The sequence below is a fragment of the Saccoglossus kowalevskii genome, chromosome 22 (genome assembly GCF_978046115.1).
Source record: "Saccoglossus kowalevskii chromosome 22, keSacKowa6.1, whole genome shotgun sequence".
In the NCBI taxonomy this organism is placed as follows: Eukaryota; Metazoa; Hemichordata; class Enteropneusta; family Harrimaniidae; genus Saccoglossus; species Saccoglossus kowalevskii.
In genome coordinates, this window is record NC_140662.1 from 29,001,852 (window position 1) to 29,017,623 (window position 15,772).

A 15,772-nucleotide genomic window follows, 5' to 3' on the forward strand; every position below is an offset into this window, starting at 1 on the left:
TGCATTTGTAAAATTAAAAAAGTGTTTAATTTAGAAAAACGTCTTGACAGATTCAATGACAAAAGTGCCCTATTTTGAAACCGATGGGAACCACTAACGCAATACTTAGCGTATTAGTTTATATCTTTATAAGTAGCTGTTTTGTTTTTGTACTTGTCTATGTAAATTTATTTGTTGAATAAAAAATAAATAAAATAAACCTTCTCTCCAAATGCTGCCATAAGCCTTTTTAAAATCTAAGAGAAAATATGTATGCTTTTTCTGGTTTTTACGAATTGAAGCTACACGTCAATTGTCAGTCTGTTTAGATCTTCAGTCTAACGCTCTCCCAACTGGGCTATTTCGGCCTATAAAAGTTATGGAGAACCCGGGCATCGATCCCGGTACCTCTCACATGCTAAGCGAGCGCTCTACCATCTGAGCTAGTTCCCCAAGTTACTTATTTGCACTAAGTGTCTTGTGGATGAATTCAATCACACAACAGAGACAGCGTTTGCTATATCCGTTCAATCAAATAAGTATTTAACTCCTATTCAGTGTATATTATGTTTTAAAATATTTCTTTATAGTAATTTATTCATTTTCCATCAATTTATTTATTAATCATAATTTTGTGCCGGCTGTCATGATTCTCATCGGTCTATCAGTGTCACATGCGATAACAAACTCAGTATGGTTTCCTTAGACTGGTGGAATTGCGGCTAATATGATTAGAGTGTCCAGGAAATGTTCCATCTTCGCCAGGCATGGTACGTTTGTTCGGTCAATACACTTTGACAGATGCTATCGACTAGTACCAAATTATACGCATATTAAAACGCGCCCTCTCTGGCAATACTAGAGATATTTTCTTTAATGCATTGTCCAATCAAATTGCTCGTTATTGCTGAATAACGAACAAAATTGTACAGTAATTTTTTCCTATTTAGATACTAATCCAACATTTTACAATCTGCTAATGGAGAGCTAAAACTATATAATTAGATCAATTCAATCTATTTTGTTTCATTCGATTGCTCAGTGCAGATGAATGTGAAATTATAAAAAGGTTTCACAATTTACAAAGCCTTTCAAGAAAGAATAGATTGTTTTGAATTTTATTATTAGTCTTAGTTTTATTATTAAACTTAATAGAAAAAAAAATTAACATATTACGTTTATACTTAACATTATAATATCTTCTTTCTTTATTATTTCATTATTATACTTTTATTGCTACTGTACTGATAGAAATACTGTATTTCTAAAGATGCAATAAATATTTTTTACCACTATAAATGCTATCAATAAAACTTGATGTATACCTCAGTTTTTAAACAGAAATCATTTTATGACTTTTGATATGCTACATTTGGAGTAGGGTTTTCTCACTAATTTCAAAACACTTCCTTTTAGACCTCTTTAGTGTACAAATGGTATATTGTATGTTTCTGTAGTCGTCAATGGCAGTAAATAAAATGACTGTGTAGAGATAATATGCAACTTTTATTATAAGCTGATACAGTCAGCCACTCTCACTCTCTGTATAACAAATTTAACATTATCTAATGTTATTTACAAAACAATTCATTCTTATGAGCAAGAAATCAATCGATAACAGAAGTTTAGACTCTGCATTCTCAACTTTAAAGAAACCATTAATATGTGAAAAACAGATTATTGAAATCAGTAAACATGAAACATTTATTGTGTTTACTTGTTAATCTCAACTCTACATTTTACTGAATTATCCACAAAGTAACATACTCTCTAAATCCTAAAGGAATTGTTGATTCACACTATTTCAATTAATCACAATCATCTTAACACTGTACACTGCTGTTGTGCGTGTGTGTGAACAATATTTTTTATAGGGTTTGTATTTTGGCAGATATTATTATAACTGAAAATGCATGTGGTTATAATTATTGTGACATTAATTGTTGCTGAAAAGTACTGTTATCTTTCAAGTAGTAGTAGTTAGATTGTTGTACAATAAAGTGCACACGTCCAAATACAAGAACCAGACATGCACATTACATTAAATACAGTGACTATTTTGTTTAGTCAGTAGTATCAATAAAATCATAAACTCTCATTTGTATTTATATAACATTTTCATAGAGAAGTCGGTTTAAACGTGGATATGGGTGCTTTCAACCAATTACAAGGATGAATGATATTGCAAAATTTATTTACAGAAACTTTAATTGATTGTGCGTACAATATTTGTAAAATTCAGAATCCATTTTCATCACAAATTAATATACATGTACATAACTGCTTGGTGAAGTCTGTCTATAGGCAAGACAGATATCTTGTGAATAGTGTAACCATTGCATTGATTATATTATGCATATTACGTATCAAAGATGTCAGCAGTACAGCTTTAACATAGACAACACAAATTGGGTCTGTTACATGTCATTTAAGCTCATTGCTTATTCTGTTGCTTATACGATAGAGAGTTAATTGTATGGAAATGCTGGCACAAGTTTATTCTGGCAAATTCACTTCAAGTGGCACATCAATTCAGTGCATTTTACAGGATTTCCAACAGCAATGATGATTACATGCAGATGTGCAGACAACAGCGTTGACGTAACTTTTCACAAGCTCAAAATTGAGCAAAACTTACATCAAAGTAAAATTCCATTTTGTTCAAAATATTGAAATGTGTTTTTGTTTATTATGAATGCTGCAAAGACCCGTCGCACATGTCATAATTTGAGTAATATGACAAATAATACATATAGCATGTGTAAATCTCCACTTACTGGACAAAATAAATACACATACAAAACAATAACACAGTATAGTCACAAAGAACTGGTATGAAAATAAATTCTGCTGAACTAACATCCAGATACTATAAAAAATAAATAACTGACTTCACCAAATAGACATGAATTAAGCAATAACAAATTTAACATCACTGATAACGCACATCTTGTGAAAATGGTTCAATATTTTTATATGAAAGTTTACACAACATAACATTTATATATGTATATCATCAAAATTTGAAAAAACGTAATGTTCTATGTTAAAGTAGTATATATAACATATATATAAGTTTATTCACAGAGTTCAGCAAAATATTTCCGGCTTTCATAAATTATTTTACTTAGCCAACAAAAATAAATTCCACCCACACTGTATTACTGTAAACTGAGGAATTAATACATTTCTTCACACATTTAAATACATATTTATAAACCATTTAACATGGTTGCTTCATACTGTCATTGTCATATTGTTCCGCACACCAAAAGATAAGTTGATAGCTAAATTGTTAACTGTTTTGCTGGGTTTGTCCTGAGACATTTGTGTGATTGGAACTAGCTTTCATGAACCATTGAGCAAAATGCAGGTGGTGTCATACAAACCAATTTCAATCACAAAGATCTTGACACGTATTCAAAAAAACATTCAGAAAATGTAGTGGGCATTGTTTTTTGTTTTGGTGTATAAACTAGTATAGTAGTGAGAGTAACAGGTGAAAACACTAGGTCACAGGATTATACTTTATTAAGATAGGTGTGATTGTATTGTATTGTATTCATATTAACCAAGATAAGCACTGTCCAGTCTTGATTATAAACCTGTTACACAATACTATATAGTAACATATCAGTAAGCAACCAGGTAAATAACACAGATGTGTCAATGATCCCAATTATAATTTTGTTTTGTATCATTTGTGGTCTGATTTTTATCAGAGATACCGGTAAGTTAATGAATCAAACATTTTAACAATGTCAACTGTACACACACTTGGTGTAATGAGCGGTATACAGCCATACTAGGTAGTGTGATTATACTACACAGAGAACCAACGCATATTGTTATGATGAAACATTGATCACAATTTGTTTTCATATCACACATTTTTTAAATTCTAAAAGTCATGCATCAATCCCAAAATCTTAGCATAAATTTGTAATCATTAATTTTGATATTCATACAATAGCTATTTAGGTTGAATCAAGGACCAGTCCGACAATACAGTAAAGTGTGAGATCAATTTGTTGTTTTTATTTTAGCTTCCATAAATTAAGTGTCAATAATATATTACTAACATTACTAAGTGGTGTACAACATTTTGTCAAAAAACCATTTAATTAAGAGTTTATCCACATATCTACTTACCAACAAACGTGGTATAAATTGTATTGTATTGCATGTTTTTTAAAGATCTAAACACAAGAAGACAGCTTTTTAGTAAGTCATGATCACAACTTATTCACACAACTACCGGTATGTTAAACATTTGTTAAACACCAGGTAATGACCTCACCCCTGCTGCATGTGACAAACTTTTAATTTTAACCAATAATGCAACTGATTTCATAATTCATAGCTAATATTATTAATTTTTACTACTATATGGGGGGAAAAGATTAATGTTTGGGAGCACCAGACAAACACATTTTTTGACAGAATTACCAGTGAATCAGATATGGTCAACAACTTTCTAAAAAAACTGATTTTTTTTATTTTAGATCATCAAAATTGTTTCTTTTACATCACAGGAATATTGTGAGCAATAATTTCCTTAATTTGTCCCATATTATGTGGTAGTATAATAATGATGACTTACAACAAAATTGTTATTTGACAAAATAAACTTTCAACAAAATTGTCTTTCGAAAAAATGTTGTAGACCTTGAACAAGCCACTAATTAAACAACCATTCATTTCTTTTTTACACAAAAGTTTACTGTATTTCTCAATAAAAAATATGCACATTTTCCCTATTACTACAATAATAGCCATCACATTGTACACACCAAAGACTTACAGATCAACATAGGGGTTGAAATTTTGAAATCAAAAATTAAGTATTCAAAATTATCTTTCAGATGTTCCATGAATAGAGGATACCCTAAGATACTAAAATATAAATGCTATCAGAAAAAGTTTATGTATGCAATCAAATATACTTAGTAGATGTTTAACATCATTGATTATAGAATAAATATAGATCTCTCAAGGCTAAATCATCATTTTCTAGGTCATTAAATAATTATCACAGCATCAAGTACATCACATAGCACCATCCATAAAGTAGATTGTCTTCAAACATTTCAATATTTTTCATATCAGTCAAGGAGCATTATTCTATGATTCACCACTGTGCGGTTTTAATCATCTTCACATTCGCATTCGCATTCAGCAAAGCAGTAACCCTTGGATATTATTATGTATTGTACATGTATTGTGTTACAGCACAACTATGTCACCAAATATAGCTAGCACAGATGTATGCTAGAAAGTTGAATGTTTATAATGGCATATGTACCCGCCTATATACATCCAAATCATCATCATCATCATCCTCACCTTCATCATTGTCAATCTGTAACAATAAACAAATTCCAACTTTTAATGACATTTTGTCTACCAGGTGATCGAACTGACAATAACAAGATTGCACCTAATTATTTACAAAAGTTATCACGGTTATTTTTCTGTGTTTATACTCAGTCACCCTGGGCTTACATCATATTGAAATCATTCAGTCATTTTAGATAAGTCAGTTTCTAACATAATGACAAATCCACTCACAAACACTTTTTTCCCTAAATATTGTAAATTTAAGATATATAGTTTTGATTAAACATAAACATGTCAGAGATATGGATCCAGAGGTAGATTATGATAATTTGTCATCATTAAAATGTTTGACATTCAGTCATCTTGTATCTGATCGTCAAATGAGTACTTTTCAATATTGAGAGATATTGCTCTAGAAATAGCAATAATTAAAACAAAATGGCCACTAGTCTGCCATTTTGAATATGTCTGTATATCTATGACATGATGTATAATGAATATAGACAATTTGAACATAATCAATCAAACATGTTAGAGATATGGCACTAGAACTGCATTGATTAAGAGAAACCAGCCACCAGTCGGCCATTTTGAATCCCATCTGAATAGCAAAATGACGTGCAACAAGGTCCCATAATGTCCAATGTATGTACAAAGTTTCAACAAAATCAATATTATGCATGATGTATGTGTGAAGTTTGAATGTGATTGCACAAACACAGGGACGCACAGAGGTCAATCCAGAAGTTCCTGTTTTCAGACTGCATCTGAACAGGGACTAAATATAGTGTGGCCAGGTTGTCACTTGGTAAATGACAGTCGTCATAACATTGACACCACAATGTACAGATGCACCTACTGCAAAGACTTGGTGGTTTTAATTATGCAGCAAACTTGATTTAAGATTTGCATATCACTTTTAGACAATACCAATGATATTTCAAATGACTCCATCTACAGTACATAATTGAGTAATAATATTAATAATACTTACTGCGTCTAGTTCAATTGGTGTAAATATCCGTGCAAGAACCTTCAATCGTACTGGTACCATGAGAACGAGGACAAATGGAAAAGCTAATGCTACAACAGTTGACTTCACCACCCACAATAAAGCCAGACATACTAACTGTAGTAGAGTAAATAAGTGTATTCTGTATGTTCTAACCTATAACACAAAAATACATTGTGTGAATAAACAAGTCTTTTTATTCTAGTCAAAATTAACTCAAAACTTAGAAAACATAACGCACAGGCATCAAAAATAAGGTGGAATATTGTTTTGACAAACTTGAAGCAAATGAGATCTTGAGTTATTAAAATGTTGTATTAAATACAAAAAAAAAGCAGAGAGAAAATTTCTTTAATTATGCAAATTATTGTGCATACATTTTCACAAAAAATAATCCTGTTACAAACCACTGGAAATACCCAAGTCTATAATGAATATTAGATACCTAAAAAAAGGCTAGTTGTTGTGCAAATTGAGTTCAATTCAAATGAGTACCGTGAAGAAGGATATCACAATTTTTTTTAAATACAAAATTTAGATCAAAACATGAGAAACATGAAATCTTCAGCATCTAATAATAGACTCCATACTTAACTGTGTGATTTAATAATTATTTAAAATACATGGGAATGTGCAACAGTGCAAGTTGTTAATTTTGACCACTGCTTTAAACACATTCTATTTATGATAAATCTATGAATTTTTCATAGAATAATTAGTTTTACTTATAGATTCTATAAAATATAAAAAGTTCATTTTGATTAACATGTGCCAAAAAACTTCTACTACATCCTTGAGAAAAGCTCTGTGAAATATGCCCATCTAACCACTTATAAAAATGTCAGTGAAATTTTAGTGATTCTTGAAATAGGTAAACTAGAACTTTGATAACTATTATATAATGTAGGTAATTAATACACTTGACCTTCAAATTTTATCTTGAAAATTGAGCTTGCTAGTTACACAAAAATAGAACTTAATTGGCTGACATTTCATAGCAATTGATAAGATTGTAGGGTAAAACTAACCTGTCTCACGACGGTCTAAACCCAGCTCACGTAGGTAATTAATAATAATAACGTAGGTAATTAATACACATGGATTTGTACCAAATTATAATACATTAAATGTTTCTTGAAACATTTCAGAAAATGCTAAAAAATTAGTCATGGACAGCAAGTCTAGTTTTCATTATCAGCAGTATAATGACTTCATTCTGTCTACCCATTTCATGTCAAACAAATGTTTTAATTCAGTCAAATTTTATCTTGAAAATTGAGCTTGCTAGTTACAAAAAAATAGAACTTAATTGGCTGACATTTCATAGCAATTGATAAGATTGTTTGAGTTATTGTAACCACAAGAAGAAGATAATTTTAATTGAAATTTGACCAATATCTCAAGAAATATACAAAGAACATGTACAATAATCCAAGTTATTGTAACCCCCCCCCCCCCGAATAGTTTTAAGACTGAGTCAACGACGACGACGACAACAACAACAACAGACATGTTCCTCTCATATACCTTGACCTTCATCTACGATGATACAGACAAGGTACAATGCAGACAGGATAAATAAATGCATATACTCCCATTTTGTGCTTTGCACATGAGGGTACAAAAATGAAGCAGCGTAATGCCATACATATGAAAATGCTTTCACTTTTGATTTGGTGCATCAACTTCTAGCAGCACAAATACAGAATTGTCTTGTGAAATGAAACTAATGTTTGAAACGATTTAAAAATTTAGTGCCACAGTTATAAGAAGACAAACATAAAAGAGGCCAGCTCATGGACAGTAATATCTCTCCAAATTATTTTTAAGAAATGAGTTTAAGAAAAAAAAAAGCATGTTAAATACATTTAAACAAGCAGCCTATCGGCTGAGGTAGCTCCGCTGCTAGGAATGCACATTTCAATTAAAGAACTGAAGACATCATTAGAAAATGAACAATATGTATAGTATCAAAGCATTCGGACTTACAGTTTTTAACGAGAAGTCGAAAATATCACTTTCTACCAAAAATGACAAAAATATTCACTAAAATTAGAGAATTGAAGATATCATCACAAAATAAACAAATCTGAGAAAGATCTTAATGTAGTATCTATATATGTAATATCAAAGCAATTGAACTTTTGGTTTTTAAGAAGAAGTCGAAAATATCACTTTTTACCAAAAATGACAAAAATATTCACCAAAATTAGAGAATTGAAGATATCATCACGAAATGAACAAATCTGAGAAAGGTCTACATGTAGTACCTATATATGTAATATCAAAGCAATCAGACTTACAGTTTTTAACGAGAAGTCGAAAATATCACTTTCTACCAAAAATGACAAAAATATTCACCAAAATTAGAGAATTGAAGATATCATCACGAAATGAACAAATCTGAGAAAGGTCTACATGTAGTATCTATATATGTAATATCAAAGCAATTGAACTATTTGTTTTTAACAAGAAGTTGAAAATATCACTTTTTACCAAAAATGACAAAAATATTCACCAAAATTAGAGAATTGAAGATATCATCACAAAATGAACAAATCTGAGAGAGGTCCACATGTAGTACCTATATATGTAGTATCAAAGCAATTGGACTAGTGTTTTTTAACAAGAAGTCGAAAATATCACTTTTTACCAAAAATGACAAAAATATTCACCAAAATTAGAGAATTGAAGATATCATCACGAAATGAACAAATCTGAGAGGGGTCTACATGTAGTACCTATATATGTAGTATCAAAGCAATTGGACTTGCAGTTTTTAACAAGAAGTTGAAAATATCACTTTTTACAAAAAATGACAAAAATATTCACCAAAATTAGAGAATTGAAGATATCAACATGAAATGAACAAACCTAAGAGAGGTCCACCCAAGGTACATATACACCAAGTATCAAAGCATTCAGGCTTGTAGTTTTCAAGAAGAAGTTGAAAAAGTAAAACATTGACACGGACGACGACTGACGACGGCGGCGGACAATCACTCATATGATAAGCTCCGCTCGACAAAGTCGACAGCGGAGCTAATTACATGTGTCAGTTTCTGAGTCGTCACCAAAGGCAACAAGTGAAAACGTCTATCAGTTGAATCAAACTTAATTCTATCCACCATTACTTGTGATCAATTTCAACAACAGAAAAGGTTTAAACAAATTTTTTTTTAAAATTTAGATTTTTTTTTTCTTGGTAAAAACAATGATCAAACACAGAAAACATAATACTTACTTTTCTGACATATCTGACATCGGGATGGTGTTTAGCAGGCTGTAATAACATCTGCATTCTTTCAAAAAACTGTATACCACTCAATGACGTCACACCCATATATAGAAACACACCAAATAATACTGCTATGGGTACTTGACGCAAAACATCTTGCAAAGCCAGTGAAACACCTATAGAACATATTAAAATGATTTTATTACAATTACAACAATTAAAGCGCAAAAATGTATAGCCATTTATCAAAACAAATTCTTTTACTACCTTTCTAAGACAAACAAGTTTATTACAAAAATGAACACTCAAGACATACACCTGATCAGACAGGTAGTTTGGCTGGAAGGATACAACCTGAAACTTTTCATCTGACACACAGATATACTTTTTATTTAAAGAGACACACACAGATATATTTACCAATCAGTATATTAACAAATAGTGCAGTGACTCGTTGTTCTATCACACCTTCTATTTTGGGTTTCTCACCAGGAGCATGTGTTTTACTCAAAACTGTCAGACTGGTAGTGTGAGACACTGAACGCACGGTGGCACAACATAACCATGGAAGGCCAAACATAGAGCTGCCAACAACCAGGAGACCAATCAAGAAGAGGTTAAGATGATACCCTGTCCCTTTCTTTAAATTGTTTTCTTTTTTGCCAACAATAAGTCTGTGTGTAAAACAAAAATCATATGGTCAGCTTTCATTGTTCGTTTGATACCACATATATTCCAGCTTTTCAGACAATAACCGGACAGTGCTTGTAAATACTCTTCATTATTGTGGTCAATGCTGATAAAAATAATTGTGTGAATCAACTATATTTATTGTTATCTCCTCATTTATATGAATCATTGCCGCACTACAAATGCATTAATTGTTTACTGGGTTGATATTTCACTATTTCCACTAATTAGTAAACAAATCCCTGTGAACTGAACAAGTGAAATAGAATGCATTAATTAAATAATTAGTATGCATAGATTGCATTAATAATTAAATAATTAGTATGCATAGATTGCATTAATTAGATAATTAGTATGCATAGATTGCATTAATTAAATAATTAGTATGCATAGATTGCATTAATAATTAAATAATTAGTATGCATAGATTGCATTAATTAGATAATTAGTATGCATAGATTGCATTAATTAAATAATTAGTATGCATAGATTGCATTAATAATTAAATAATTAGTATGCATAGATTGCATTAATAATTAAATAATTAGTATGCATAGATTGCATTAATTAAATAATTAGTATGCATAGATTGCATTAATAATTAAATAATTAGTATGCATAGATTGCATTAATTAAATAATTAGTATGCATAGATTGCATTAATTAAATAATTAGTATGCATAGATTGCATTAATTAGATAATTAGTAGGCATAGATTGCATTAATTAAATAATTAGTATGCATAGATTGCATTAATTAGATAATTAGTATGCATAGATTGCATTAATTAGATAATTAGTATGCATAGATTGCATTAATAATTAAATAATTAGTATGCATAGATTGCATTAATAATTAAATAATTAGTATGCATAGATTGCATTAATTAAATAATTAGTATGCATAGATTGCATTGATTAAATAATTAGTATGCATAGATTGCATTAATTAAATAATTAGTATGCATAGATTGCATTAATTAGATAATTAGTATGCATAGATTGCATTAATTAGATAATTAGTGTGCATAGATTACATTAATTAAATAATTAGTATGCATAGATTGCATTAATTAAATAATTAGTATGCATAGAATACATTAATTAAATAATTAGTATGCATAGATTACATTAATTAAAAAATTAGTATGCATAGATTGCATTAATTAAATAATTAGTAGGCATAGATTGCATTAATTAAATAATTAGTATGCATAGATTGCATTAATTAGATAATTAGTATGCATAGATTGCATTAATTAGATAATTAGTATGCATAGATTGCAAGTAAATAATAATCAGGCATGTAAATTATTTCACAGCATCTATGTACCAAGTGTCGCTGATCAAAATAGAAACAACAGTTTGATTTGATTTCTGAAGACAACAAGCCCAGATTAAGCATGCACATTGCTTTGTTTTCAACAGTGTTCTGCACAACACCAGACAATGCGGGTACTTCACATAATTTGTAAAATTACTGAAATTATTACATGAGCACGTGACTAAATACGATTATTGAGTAAATTCTATTATTGAGCAAGCTTGTAACTATGAATACCACAGTACATAATAATGAAGACAGTTGGTGTCCGGCAAAATCTTGCAGCTAGAACACTATTTACGCTTACTGAAACGCTAAGGAGTTATAGCCAATGCGTGGAACCTGAAAAGATAGCAAATGGCACATATTTGATAATAGGGTCTGCCCAGGGCTCTGACAAAAGCTGTGAGTATAGCAGTCTTAAAACGAGAGGACTGCAATCCACGACTCCTGGCCTTGAGCTAGCCTTGTAACACCATCAAATTGAGCTACAGTTGTATGAATAACTGAAGCAAATAATCTGCAATCAAAACAAACAACTTGCAGCGGCCAACACCAATACACCCAGTACAGAGATTAACAGATTATGTAACTGCCGTAAGAAACCTGAATGTCCCTTAGACGGAAATTGTTTACAATCGGCATTAGTTTACCAAGCTAATATCTGACGGCAAGACAACAACAAGTGTGAAACATATATGGGACTAACAGGAAATGAATTTAAAACCCAGTACAGAAATCACACTGCATCGCTACGCAACCAATCATTAAATGCAACAGAGCTCAGGAAATACGCTTGGTCATTAAAAGACAATAACATCGATTATGACATCAAATGGAGTGTTATCGTGTGCTGCACCATATAATATTTCAAGCAAACGTTGCAACTTAGAGAGAAATATATTCTAATTTTCCAACCACATTACTGTAGTTTAAACAAGTCATTGTCAATGACACGTCCCCATTCCGTTCATATTTGAGTGACATATACATTCAAAGCAGCAACAATATGGATGTTGAACTGCATTCAGTAAAACAAAATAGCCACCAGTCAGCCATTTTCAACACAATCCAAAAAAAAATTTAAACTAAATTTGCCCGCGCATGATATAGATTCAGTTCTGGTATGGTGAAAATGTGCAATTTTTGTGAATTTTTGACCTTAAAAGGACTGGCCCAAATGCACAGGCATATGTATGATATAATGTATGATGTGTATGTGAAGTTTGAACTTGATCTGTCCAGGCATGTCCGAGATATGGATCGAAAACTAAATTCTTTAAAACAAAATGGCCACCAGGTGGTCATTTTGAACTTGATCCGAAGAAAAATTGGTATGCATCAAGCTTATATTATGTTTAATATATGCACTAAATCTGAACAAAATCCATCCATGCATGACTGAGATCCGGTTCCGGAATTGTGAAAATACGTGATTTTGATGCATTTTCGGCCTTAAAATGGCCATCATTCAGCTATTGTTACGCGGATCATGAAACAAATGCACATATCTATTTGTGACATGATGTACCATGTGTGTGTGAAGTTTGAACTTGATCAATCCAGACATGTCTCGGATACGAATCCAGAACTGAATTCTTTGAAACAAAATGGCCGCCAGTCGGCCATTTCGAACATGATCCGAAAAAAAAAAATGACGTGCATCAAGGTCCTATTATGTTTAATGTATGCACCAAATTTGAACAAAATCCGTCCATGCATAACTGAGATCCGGGTCCGGAATGGTGAAAATGTGCGATTTCAATGCATTTTCGGCCTTAAAGCGGCCGCCATTTGGCTATCGTTAATGAGATCATCAAACAAATGCACATACATATTTGTGACATGATGTACCTTGTGTGTGTGAAGTTTGAACTCGATCAATCCAGGCATGTCTCAGATACGGATCCAGAACTGAATTCTTTAAAACAAAATGGCCGCCAGTCGGCCATTTCAAGCCCAATCCAACAACAAAAAAATAAAGTGCATCAAGGTGCTATTATGTTTAATGTATGTACCAAATTTGAACAAAATCCGTCCATGCATAACTGAGATCCGGGTCCGGAATGGTGAAAATGTGCGATTTTGATGCATTTTCGGCCTTAAAATGGCCGCTATTCGGCTATCGTTAATCGGATCATGAAAAAAATGCATGTGCATATGTCCCATATAATGTGTGATGTATGAGTGAAGTTTGAACTTAATCGGTCCATGCATGTTCGAGATACAGGTGATCACGGACGCACGGACGGACGCACGGACGCACACAGGGCAAAACATAAGTCCCCCTTTTCGGACTACGTCCGAACGGGGACTAATAAAAGAAATGAGCTTTTTTCTTCCTGTAGACACAGAGCTAAATTGTTGTTATGCAACAACTAGTTTTAATATCGTAAACACACTCCATTGTTGTGCAAATCTGTAGCGCTTATAACATATTCTGTTTTGGTGGTTTATTTAATAAAGTCTTAACTCCTGATGAGTGAGATACTCCATGTACCTTACGAAACAGTACTGTAGAGTGAACTTTACTCATGTAGTCGTGTCTTAATTAATTTCTCTGTCCACGTATGTATGTATGTATATATATATCTTATTTCTTACTATACATTATGTAAATTAGTATGCAATTTAATATGTAAATTAGCCACAACCCTGAGAAAATTAATAAACTGGTTAACATAATATCCAAGTTTGAAAGAACAAGAACAAGGACAGACTTTTTTCCCCTCACCTTGCCTTTCATCTACAGAGATCCCGACAAGGCAAAAATTCTACTGACCAAAGTATTTCCATGGAAGACATTTTTTTAGCAGTGACAATTTCAGTTTACTTACTCTGTAATAAGTGTTTCCATATACAAAAGAATGAAGACTAATAGTGCCGGTATTAATGCTGCAAATATTACCCAAGTTTGTATAGTAGTTTGCAAACCGAATGGGTTTATAAACCAGCCTCTCTTTTGCGGTGCGGTGGGCGTGATACCATCTGGTACCTCCAGTTTCTGTAACAAAGACATCAGCATGTGGTAATGTACCGTAGATTATATTTGTCATGTGACAGGTGACATTAATGATTCTAATCTTGTGTGGCAGATTTCAAAAGCAAGTTCTCTTGAAAAAAAAAAAAGAGTAATATTTTGTTTCTCATTTTAACCAACTGTTGAAAGTGGATAATATTATTACCAGAAGAGAAACTATTGTTTAATCTTTCTAGCCATTAGAATATACCCTTTACATATTGGGAATATGCTAACATCTTGACAATAAAGAACAATTTGTGGTAATGTGTCATCATATGCAAAGAACCTATATTTTGTGAAATGTCTCAGTACTTTAACTAATTCTTATGAAAATCTTAGATTAAACAAGCCATGCATGGCACAGTCGCCAGTTAGTTATGAAATTTAAGATATATAGTTTTGTTTTTGTCGTACGCTATTGTACAAATCAAATAGCTCATTCCAATCTTTCTGAGAGGGTAATAGCATTGAGATAACTTTTACTTCATCAAAAACATCAAATGTGTATAGCACATTATTAAGCATGGAAATACCCAAAAAATCGGCCACCTAGAATTGAATCATGAAACAAATTCATGCTCATATATCTGATATAATGTCTAATGTATGTAAGATGTTTGAACTGGTTTGACCCAAACATGTATGAGATATGACTGAATACGGACAAGCACACATACACATGTTTTACGTTTGTCAAATCCAACCACATGTTTTGCTTTGTTTGTACTTTTTTTTTCCTATTTAATTTTTCGCATAACATGGGATCTTGCAATGAATGAAAAATGTTCTATTCACATTTACATTAGAGCAACCACATTGCTAGGAAGTAATCTATTGGGAAAACTCAACCTACCTGTGTATAGACATTTTTTATTGAAACATCTACTAATACCATTGTAACAATTGCAATAAGTACACCAAAATCTTGTAACATTTTACGTACCTTAGAAGTAAAAAAATTATTATTTTTGTAAAAAACAGTGATAATATTAGTGAAACTTCACGCATGTGTTAAATCTACGAACATGTGTGACTGTGGATGTTTGCACACCTGAGGAAAGATTGGCAGAGATCAAACAAACAAACAAACTCATTTCATTGGCTATAAAAACACAATATACATAATGGTAGACATAACTCCACAATAAACCTCCTTTTTAAATGGTCA

The 15,772-nt window shown here is 31.7% G+C and overlaps 1 protein-coding gene and 1 non-coding gene across 2 annotated transcripts in view; both read right to left on the reverse strand.

Annotated features, from left to right (window-relative positions):
* Positions 1-359: 359 nt before the first annotated feature.
* Positions 360-432, reverse strand: TRNAA-AGC (transfer RNA alanine (anticodon AGC)). Its single transcript has one exon. It is a non-coding gene; the product is annotated as a tRNA-Ala (tRNA).
* Positions 433-2,156: 1,724 nt separating this feature from the next.
* Positions 2,157-15,772, reverse strand: part of LOC100372733 (band 3 anion transport protein-like) — a 67,143-nt gene continuing 53,527 nt past the window's right edge. Inside the window, exons 18-23 of the mRNA XM_085495555.1 lie at positions 15,458-15,547; positions 14,420-14,586; positions 9,990-10,243; positions 9,576-9,745; positions 6,314-6,487; positions 2,157-5,341 (exon numbers count right to left, since the gene is read on the reverse strand). Coding sequence (XP_085351681.1) covers positions 5,267-5,341; positions 6,314-6,487; positions 9,576-9,745; positions 9,990-10,243; positions 14,420-14,586; positions 15,458-15,547 — 930 coding nt within the window. The 3' untranslated portion in view covers positions 2,157-5,266. The remainder of the gene's footprint in view (positions 5,342-6,313; positions 6,488-9,575; positions 9,746-9,989; positions 10,244-14,419; positions 14,587-15,457; positions 15,548-15,772) is intronic.